This window comes from Pteropus alecto, unplaced genomic scaffold (assembly GCF_000325575.1).
Source record: "Pteropus alecto unplaced genomic scaffold, ASM32557v1 scaffold22, whole genome shotgun sequence".
NCBI classification, from domain to species: Eukaryota; Metazoa; Chordata; class Mammalia; order Chiroptera; family Pteropodidae; genus Pteropus; species Pteropus alecto.
In genome coordinates this window covers 5,511,944-5,523,188 of record NW_006434839.1, presented here as the reverse complement: position 1 = coordinate 5,523,188, position 11,245 = coordinate 5,511,944, and the positions used below count along the sequence as shown (strand labels likewise).

The following is an 11,245-nucleotide window of genomic DNA, read 5'->3' as shown; positions in this document are numbered from 1 at the left end:
AGGCTCCCTTACCAGTTTGCCTTCTTTCCACCTTTTAAAGCCTCTTGTGTTAATTTTGTATATAATATCTAAGATTTTTAGTTGTACTTAGTGAGAAGAATAGGAAAAGTACTTCATCTTCCTAGAAGTGAAAATCTCAAGATAGTTTTATATGTCTGCATATATACTACTTTAATGTGTTCATTAAATATGATTCTTTTGCCTAGATAAAAAGCAAGAAAAAACATCTGAAAACAAAGAAGGAAAGAGATTCTACCATAGCAAGCCATCAAGATACCAGAGAAGGGCAAGAGGTAAATATTCATTGATCTGGTAGTTAACAGCTTTTGAAAAAAAATGATTGCAAGAGAATAGCAAGTTATTTCCTCTTACACGTCTTATACTCCAACTTTTTCCTCAGGAAGAGTTAGTAATTAAAATTTTGCTTATATTATTTACTATTTATAAAAACACAAATGAACCTTGACAGATGAAAGGTAGCTCTTATTAAGGTGTTATCTCTAAATTTCACTTATTACTTACCTTACTCAGAAAAGTATTTGAGGCATCCAGGATAGCAGCAAGAAATAAATTAATACTAAGAAAACTTAAATGGAATACAGGAGTATAAAATAAATGGTGCTGGGAGATCAGCTTCCACCATGAAAGCATGAGGAGCTCTACAAACCCTTTCACTAGCAAAAGTTGGTGAAAATTATTAAAAAAATAAAAAAAAAAAAAAACATTTAAAGTATCTGGAAATGGTCCTAAGGTCATACAGCAAATGAAAAAAAAAAAAAAAAATGTATTCATAAAAATCTACTACAGCCTAGTTTAAAAAAAAAAAAAGTGAGTGCCTTGGGATACCCCCCCAACACACACACTCTTCCCCCTCCCAGCTCAATGACACTGCAACCCACACTCTGGACTAGTGCAGCCAGGATTATAGGATCCCCTCTCCCCACAGATACCAGTCATAGGGCTGTCTTCCTGGGAAGGGCAAGGCATCATATTTCTTATCTTGCCTCCAGCTACCTATTGTTGAAGGTACATTCCATGTGAGTACAGCCCAGAAATGGGGCTCTCTTCTTCTACTCAGACCCCATTCATGAGAAGGAGGTTCTACCTTGTATGGTACAGCACTGAGAATATTTTTGGCCCTAATCGCCCTTGCCTTGGCCTGTCAAGTGGTGGTTCTACACTGGGAGAAGCAAATAGAGAAGCTGTAAGACTACTGCCCTCTTTCCACCTACAGCTCAGCTCCTAAAGTGGAGTATAACTGAGAGAATGCCCTTGTCCCCACCCCCAGCTTCAGAGATGCTCAGAACAGAATCTTGGCCTTGGGGGAGAACCAAATAAAACAGATAGCTCCTAATCTCTTCCCAAAGAAGTGACTTAATTTGCAACAGATCCTGGAGAAATTCAAGTCTAAAGGCCTTCTCAAAAACAGTGCAAGTATGGTAAAAGGTAATTGAGAAGAGATTGGTAGATTCATTGGAAATATAAGCTAAACTGTAGGTGGACTAGTTTCCAAGGAGAATGAGGTAAAGAGACAACTGGGAGGAGCCCTCGTGGGGTCAGGACAAATCTCAGGCACTGACCTCAGGAACTTTCCCTTCCAAAGTGCCCAGACTTGATTAAATTTGTCTCTAGAACAATTTATGCCCCAGGGCATTATTGAAAACAAAGAAACAGTTCAAAGACAGTCCTGCCAAAACCACCACCATCCCAGGGTGAATATGGCTACACCCAAGTCTGCACCCTGAGGAGCAAAATCAGAGGCTTGACACTACCTGAGGATGGGCTTCACGAAAGTAATCCAGCCAGTTATTAAAGAAACAACCAAGTAAATCACCGTAACAAGCCCCAGAAGGGGTAGGAGGAGGAGGAGAGGTTCTTCAGAGGAAATGTCTACTTAAGAAACAGGCCTGCCACACACACAGGAAGTGATATCCCGAGTGGATGGGATCCAAACAATTCATCTTTGGTGCCAATCAATCAATCTTTAAGCTTCTGTTACCTATAGAAAACCCAGAAGTTGGAGAAGACCTGAATACCAGACTCAGAAGATCAGAAGATATCTATGCAAATATTCAAACAGATAAAAATATCAGAAGTTGTTTTACAAATATTTCCTGTGTTAACAATGTCAATCACGCATCAGATTCTAAGTTGGCAGGAATAAGCTCAGCACATACTGAACACCAAATACACTGTCATCTGCCAAGTGTGGATTGAATGAACAGAATCTAGTTTCCCAAGAAGTTTTGAAATTATTCTTTTCTTCCTCCCTCAATTTCATTTTTTTAACTTTTTATTTTGAAATAATTATAGATTGACAGTAGTTATAAAAAATAAATATACAGATGGTTCCCTGCGTCCTTTACTTCTCTTTCCTCAATGATAGCATACTGCATGCATTATCCTACTGTGTCACCATGAAATTGACATTGACACAATCCAGAGCTTGTTCAGATTTTACCAGTGTGCATGCAGTCCTTTGTGTGTGCCCCCTTCTACATTAGCATTCCTCATAAATTTTTTAATTATATTTTTAAAAGCATATTGTTACAATAATATTGTGTATTTTGATATTGATATCTAATTTTCTGTTTGTAAATTATGCAATCTAAACAATATGAGTATGCTTGGGGGAGGACCAAGATTGGTAAACAAACTCTCTCATTGACCTTGATGTCTTAAGTTATGTACAGAATCCAACAACCAAAGTAGATTTGTTTGGGGGTGTTTTTAATTTTTTTTGTATATAGATATTGTGAGATACATATTTATTTAGTTCTCATAAACATGCTCACATAGTGGTTTTCCTCATCTACCCAAACTATATTTCATGTAACATATAATAAATTCTTTTATATTAAATATTCATGTTTTTCATCTTTCTTGGTGGGAGCTTTAAAGGATGTTATGAAACCATAATTTATTTTTAATGTTGGATTTTACAAATAGAAAACAATCTCGTCATTTGGTCATTTCAGAAAGTTGCATGTATTCTAAACATTCAATAAACTAATAGGAGTTCTTAGTCATTTATCTGAAATTTATTTTCTAATAATCTTTGGCAAAAAGAGTAAGCAATGTCATCTTAACTGAGGTTAATGCCTGAGGACAACTTAAATTCATGCTCTTGGACTATTTCTTATTTTAACAGTTTGCTTGTAAGACATCAATACATCCTAAAACAATAGTAGTAAATTATTTATTAAATGTTTTGGTTAACTTCATTTCCTACCAAGACACTTTCAATAATTAATTTTGAACATTTTCAGCAAAGACAGTTATAGATTACTGCAGTTGAATATGTAGGTCACATTCATAAGGACATTGGCCTGGTGGTGTTCTGTGGGATAAATGTAATCGTTTATTATGGTTCACAACATCATTTCAGTCAAGGGAACAGGACTAAAAATACCATTAAGAGTTCATTGAATCAAGTCTTATAAGTGAATTTTCTTTAGCTTAATTTCACCCCTGTCTCTCCAAATTCAAGTGATTATATAATATTGCTATTTTTAACGTTGTGTAATTTTTTCTAGAATATTTCCTTTTCTGTCTTTCCCTCTAGTAATCCTTTGATTTTTACATTTCTTCCCATTTTTACACTGATTATGTCCATTTTTTTTGCTGCCAATTTTATCTACAAAGAGATTTTCGCTTTCAACTCTATTTCATATTCTACTTTTTATCATGAGTTGCTATGCATTATATCTTGGCAAAAATGTTTTCAATTCTTTTTTACTTTCTCAGCCCCTTTTGGGAAAGTCTTTATAATATCTACATACTATAGATGCAGAAACAAAAGTTTGGTTGCATTTACAATGTTTTCATGATCACATAATGATTTGTAGACTACTCAAGATTCACAGTCACAATTCTACAGTGTTCGTGTCTTTTAAAGTCTGTCTGGGTCACATTGGCAACTCCTTGCAAGACAAAACAATGTCATGTATGCTCTTCCTTACTCTAGACTTCTTCAGAAGCCACAAGAAAATATTTTCCATCTTTTCTGTATAAGCACAATTTTATAATTGCTTATGCACTTTCATAAAATTTTATATATTTGCACCCATTTCACACACTTATCTCTCTACATCTTAACTTTTCTCATTTCAGTAAGTGAGATTATAAACTACATGTTTGTCTCTCATCATAATAAGTTCTATATGAAGTGAAAAAATTTTTAAACTTCTTTTTATGCCAAAATATAATATCGATATTATCTTCTATTCATTGCTATGGGAGAAAAGTAGTGTTGTGAAAGGTCTTAGAAGGTTCTGATTTAAGAGATTATTTTATCCATCCTAAAACTATGAGAGTAAAATGAGAAATGTTAGAAACTACCATAAATCACATTTTCATGTTTATAACATAGTATTGTTTTTCTTCTGGTTCTGTGTTCCATTAGGTTTGTGATAAAGAACATTTAATGCACAGACATGAAGAATCAAATTCTGATGTAAAAGGTAATGTTCTGCTTCCACCTCTTACAAACAATTAATTCATTTACCCAACAAACACTTTTTTTCTGTCACAATTTTGAGGTTGCTACTGCGCTTTGTGTTTAGGGACATTAAGAAGTATGTTATATCATTTCTTCCCCTAGGAGCTCATCTTTTAATAGGGAGAGACAAATGAGTAAACAAGTTCTGGTTTTGCAGCCTATGTTTTCATTTAAAATTACAGTATATTATTAACTTCTTTACGTGTTAATAAACGGTGACAAAGTATTCCATTGACTTAGTGAATCTTAACTTATTTAGCAACCCCCATTGTTAAACTTTGTTTACTTTTTTCTCTTGTAAACAACAATGAAGACCTTTAAGTTAAAGTTCTCCCCATTTGTGTATACTCTTAATTATTTATTTATAATAGAATCTTACAAAGGAATTGCTGATCCAAGGGGATGAATATTTTTTAGAGTTTTGCTATAAATAGCAAAAATGCAACAAAACTTTATAAGATTTAACAACTGTTTGTATTAATTTAATTGAGCTAAACTACTCTTTATATGTTATTTGCTAGCATTTTTCATTTAGAAAAAGATAAAAATATGAAAAGTAAGAGTCATCGAATTGTTCTTAAGCTACTAATGATCTTTTACTATATTTTTTAGAAACAAGGCCAAACGAATCAGATGATTGTATATTTGATTACATCAGAAGACAATTTCCTCACCAAAGTTTGGGTGAGTAAATGGGAATATAGACAGTAATGCATGGTCACCTATTATGTGTACATGAGCTATTTAATAATATGCGTATGGTCAAGATCTACTTATAAAAAACTAGAAAATTATCTTCAAATTGGAAAGGCAAAGAACAATCTACCTTCCCAGAAATTTTGAATCTCAAATTTTTACTTTTCTTTATAGCTCTAGAAATATTTAGAGATAGCCAGTAGTATTCATTATATGTCAATTTGCTTTTTTATAATGTTACCCAGTCAAAAAAAAAAGAAAATATTTATCTGATTGTTCAATCTTCTCACTCCTATCTCGCTGAATCTTAAAGCAGAGAGAAACCTTGAGAGTCCTCTAGTCTCCCCTCCTCCTCATTACAGGATATAGACTCATCCAACCTTTGATTGACTATACTTGGTGACAAGTAGTTCAACAAATTGCAATACAGTTCATTCCATTGCCAGAGTATAGCATTGAGAAAGTCCTTTTTGTGTTGAGTTAAAACCACGTGTCCCTGTAAGTTTCATCCACCTCTTTAATAATGTAAATCATAGAGTGAAGGAACCTTAAAGGTAAACATTTCTGACTGACTCATTTTCCCTAATTCTTCTTAAAATAATGAGAACAAATGTAATGCTTCTTCCACATAATAGACAAGTATTTTTTAAAAGCTATTACTTATTTCCCTGAAACTTTACTTCCATTCCTTTCAACCACCCATAATGATACAGCATGATTCAAGGCCCTCTACCACATTAGTTTACTCTTTTCTGTCACTATTCAAGCTTGAATGAAACTGAACACAGTATAGCAAATGTCATCTAATGAGTATTCAATAAATCATCATTCTCATTTGCTTCTTTTTAGATACTAGATTTCCATTAATGCAAAGTCTAAGATTGCATTTGTTATTTGAAAATTATCCTAAAATATTGACATACTGGGTTTACATATACTCAAACCTATAGAGTGTTACTTACATGGTGTAGCTGCTAAGTTATGTCTCCTGCATTCTCTACTTTAGTTTTGGTACAAAGGGGATAGATATAACTTGATATCTAACTTGATGTCATTGTATTCGACTGCCACCAGGGATCAATGTAATTGAGTTTGATAAAAGGAGACCTGCAGGTCAAAGGAATTTGATTTTGAATGTATTCAGTTTTACCACTACATAAAAGAAGAGAAGGATATTCTAAAGGCTGCGGGCAATTCAGAGAGTATTAATGGGAAAGGAAACACAGAGCAAAAATATCTTACTTTATCATGGGACATAAAGAAACATGTCATGTTAAATTTTATTAAATATGGGCAATATCTATTTAATTGCCCCATTGTGTTGACATTCAACTTTTAGAGAGTCTTTTATTTATGTATCTTAAGATAACACAATAATATGGCTTATAAAATTTAAATATCTATGAAGAGTTAAAATCTGTATCAGAGGAGAAACAAATATATCGTTAGATTATTCTCACATAATATTTATTTAATTCGTTCTATTAATTACTACTTATCACTTTAACAAGTCCTTTTGTTTTGCCTAAAAGCATTTATGTAACATAAAAGTAAATAATACTGAATAATATGTAATTTTAAATAAACACCTATTTTATATTTCATGTTAAAATCATAATAACATTTGCATATAATTATTTATTACATGTTGTACTATTTTTTTGGTCTGGTACGGTTGTGTCCTGGGTTGGCCTTCTAAAGAGTTAGTCACCCTACTATACATGTAGATATCCTTCATAGATCCTAACATCCATCTATCTAGTTCTGAATTGTTTGACAATTATTGGATACCTATTTCCTACTGTTTGCTATTCTATTGAAACAGTTTAATTAAAGGGCGTATAAGGGAAATTTGTACTAACATATTTCATATGTCAGAGAGAAACAATGGCAGATTAATTAAAGATAAGCTCAATTAAGCTAGCCATTATATATATGAATGAGGTAATTGTTGAGAAAGTAAAAAATTAAGTTTTGCTAATCTTAAAAATCTAAGTTCAGAAATTTTATAGTATATTCTCTTTTTTAGTGAAAATACCTCGACGAGCCCCTTCTTGGCTTCTAAAAAGATATCTGAGGTAGGAGAACTAATACCATACTCCATTTCCTCTGTCTTATAAGATTTTGATTTTGAATTTAAGCAACAGGTAAAAGTTTCTTTTTGATAACAATTACTAATTGGACATCTCCTTATATTCTACATAGTATCTGTGACTAGGTCAATTCTATACATAGGAAGGCCAATATGATGGGTTTTAAAAGGTTCTGAGATTTCAATATTCCCAAACTATCCCTAGTGGATGCCTTAAAATCTACAGTTAGACATTTCTTTCTATGCATTTATCATTGTAGTATCTGAGTTTCTCATTTTAAAAAGAATTATTTCTGCATAAAATAATTATTTAGTGTTTTAGGGTGAATGACTGTCAAATGTTTTACTATCTGTAATAGCAGTTGAGCATTGGTCACACAGGGATAATACTACTACCTAAAAACTGGAAAAGGAATAGAAAGAAAAGTCAGAATAACGCAGATAAACTTTGTAGTTGTGTCGAAACTAGTAATTATTATATCACTAGCTCTCTTGGCAAGTTTCCCTGTTTTTTGGAATAATATGAACCGTCACCTAAACCATGGAACAGGTAAGTCTTTGAGAATAAACTGAATTTATACAACAGAGAAAACATGACATGCCCTTTCTTTCATCCTTGGCCTCTCTTCTGAGAACTTGATTGGTTTCTGCTCAATAAAATGGGCTCTATTGAAATATGTAGACTCTTTCGTTCCAAAAACTAAAAATTAGGTAAGGAATGAACCATCTTGGGCATGCATGAACTTGGATTTAGAATTGATTGATTTCATCTAAGACTTAATTTTTTAAAATATGATTTATCATATCTATGGAAAGAAATCAAATGATTACCAAGAAAAGAGAAAGAGATAGAAAAAGTACTGAAGTTAGAAGATGTGAAGGCTGGAACTGCCCTTCCCTCTTATTTGCTATGTGATCTTGAACGAATAGCTTAACCTCTCTAATTCCCTAAAATTCCCTTATATCCCCTCTCCGATGTAAGATGAGGATAACTTCAGCCATTCTGCCTGTATCACAGGACTGGTGAGAGCCCCCATAAGATAATATCTGTAAAACTACTTTGCATACTGTGAGGCATAATATATAAATAAGATATGGTACTGCATTACTCTTGATTAGACAGTTCACTGTTGACATTGACACCAGAGTACCTTATTTCTTTCAGCTCCCAAAGTATGATTCAGAGACTTAGCAAAGACCAACAAAGACATTTTTTAGGAACCATTAAGAGACCAATCCAGGAAACAATTCAGCCCAGGAGCACTGATTTGTATGGAAACTGCTTCAAAGTGGTATCTTTGAAGTGTGCTATAAGCAAACAAACTCCCAGTTGGACTGAGAAGGCAAGGATACCAACAGAAGGTTTTTATTATTATTATTATATTATTATTATTGTTGTTATTGTTATTACTATTACTATATTATTATTGTTTAGGATTTTCATAAATACAAAGATGGCTTTCACTATATCATCATCAATAAATCCTGTGAAATCTGGGTTATAGGAACTGCTCTTGTAAACAGGGATACTTAATAGTCAATTTATTCCTGACTCTGCAAAATACTTGCCTTATTTAATCTCTGTGTGATTTGAATATAGAAGAAAATTATTTCAATTTAATATAGTCTTGAAAAAAATTATGTAATTGCCTTATTGTTACCATCTCCTTGTTATTGATGTCCTTTCAGTACCATAAAATAAAAAAGTAATGAACTACTGATACGCACAACATGAATGAATCTCACAATCATTGTGCTGAGTAAAAGAAGCCAGACAAAGAAAAGTAAATGTTATATGAAATCTCATTTTTATGAGCTGCAAGCTAATCTATAGAGGCAAAAACCCAATTCAGGTTTTCTGGAATAAGAAAGGATAGAGTAGGGGATGGAGGGAAGAATGGACTATAAAGTTGCACAGGGATCTTTTAGGGATGGTCTTTTTTTAGATCTCGACTGTGGTGATGGTTTCATAGGCATTCACACTGTTGATACTCCAGGGTTTTGGACCAGTGCAACTAGCCGGATTGAGTTATCTTCTGCTGAGATGGCAAAGGCTGAGGGTAGAGCAGCAAATCAGTTTAGATGTGTTGCTTTTGAAATGCCTTTTAAACAGTCAAGAGGCAATTGGGTGTATATGAGTCCAGAGTTCAGGGAGGAGACTGGGCTAGAGATGCATTTAGGAATTTTCAGCATAAAGATAATATTTTAAGGCATGAAGCTGGAGGAGATTCCTAAATGAGTGTAGGTACAGAAAAGGGTTAAGGAGCAAGTCCTTAGGAATTCCACCGACGATCAGGAAAAGAGTAAAAACTGACAAGACTAAGGGGCATCCTATGGGGTAGGAGGAAAATCAAGAGAATATGTTCTCCTGGAAGCTAATGAGAAACTGCATCAAAGAGAAGGGAATAATCAACCAAGTCTAATGCTTCTGGTATGTCACATGAGATGGATTTACTGTTGGATTTTACTATGGAGGTTTTACTGGGGATCTTATGAGAGGAATTTCAGTTCAGTGTTCCCCCCATATCTGCAGTTTCGTTTTCCACAGTTTCAGTTACCTAGTCAACCATAGTCCTAAAATATTTAATGGAAAATTTCAGAAATGAACAATTCATAAGTTTTAAATTACACACCATTCTGAATGGTATCTTGAAATCTCATGATGTCGCAATCCGTCCAGCGTGTATCCACACTGTGTGTGCTCACTACCCATTAACCATTTAATAGCCATCTCAGTTATCAGAGATATTTAATGGAAAATTTCAGAAATGAACAATTCATTAGTTTTAAATTACACACCATTCTGAATGGTATGTTGAAATCTCATGATGTCACACTCCGTCCAGCGTGTATCCACACTGTGTGTGCTCACTACCCATTAACCATTTAATAGCCATCTCAGTTATCAGAGAGCAAGATAAACCACATTTGCATAACTTCATTACATTATTTGTTATAATTGTTCTATTTTATTATGTTTTGGTAATCTTTTACTGTATCTACTGTATAATTTAAACTTAATTATAGGTATGTATGTGTGGATAAGGGGGGGTAGTGTAGAAATATTAGAGGTACAAGTCTAATTAAAGTATATTTTAAAATAGGACAAGAGAAGTTGGAGACAGGTAGTATTCATGAAATTTTGCTGCCAAGGGGAGATTTTTTTTTTTAGTGTTTCCCACTGCTTTCATCACATGCTTAATTTAAAAATTATGTTTCTCAAACTTATTCAGTCTTTCCTGAGTTGAGATCCTCATCTCTTCTTGATTATGTTATCGTATATGCATATGTCCTAATGAATCTTGTTGACATACTAATAAAAGTTCTACAATTTTTTTTTTTGCTGAAGTAAATCATTTCTGAGTAAACTCTATTCTTAATCTTTCGTGTTGCCCCCTTTCTTTATAATATATGCATTTAGGGCTATAAATTTTTCTCTAAAATGTCATGTCTTTATTATTACTCAGTTTCTTACAGAAGGAAGTCTGTCCTTTCCCATTATTGAACTTACCAAGTAGGAAATGAAATGAATTCTGCCAGAGACTAATGAGAGGTCCAGTCAGGCTTCTTCAGTTCTGGAAGAGCTTATAATTATTGTTGAGATATAATACAAATACAGAGATTCAGCTGAGGAGAGTAGAGGAGTAAATTCATAATAAAACCTGGCAGATAGTTTTATATCCAAATCATTTCTTCTTTTAATTTAGTGAAGACACACACAATAGTCTTGCAGTATTTAGTCTTCCATTTAGCCAGACCACCAACACCCAGAAGTAAGCCATGGCATCCCAGGCATCATTTCTCTTGGCACGTGCTTTACCTGCACAGGTTGTTTATTTCAGCTACCAATAACCATTTCTCCTAGTGCAATTGAGGGATTCTAAATATTGATCAACCCTGGCAGCAAAAATAAATCAAATAATTAAAGCCGAGGGGTGGGTTTAAGAGGGAGTTCT

The 11,245-nt window shown here is 33.5% G+C and overlaps 1 protein-coding gene across 1 annotated transcript in view; it reads left to right on the top strand.

Moving 5' to 3' along the window:
* Positions 1–11,245, top strand: part of AGBL3 (ATP/GTP binding protein like 3) — a 51,733-nt gene that overhangs the window by 34,012 nt on the left and 6,476 nt on the right. The window contains exons 13-15 of the mRNA XM_025045900.1: positions 219–293; positions 4,406–4,463; positions 5,114–5,185. Coding sequence (XP_024901668.1) covers positions 219–293; positions 4,406–4,463; positions 5,114–5,185 — 205 coding nt within the window. The remainder of the gene's footprint in view (positions 1–218; positions 294–4,405; positions 4,464–5,113; positions 5,186–11,245) is intronic.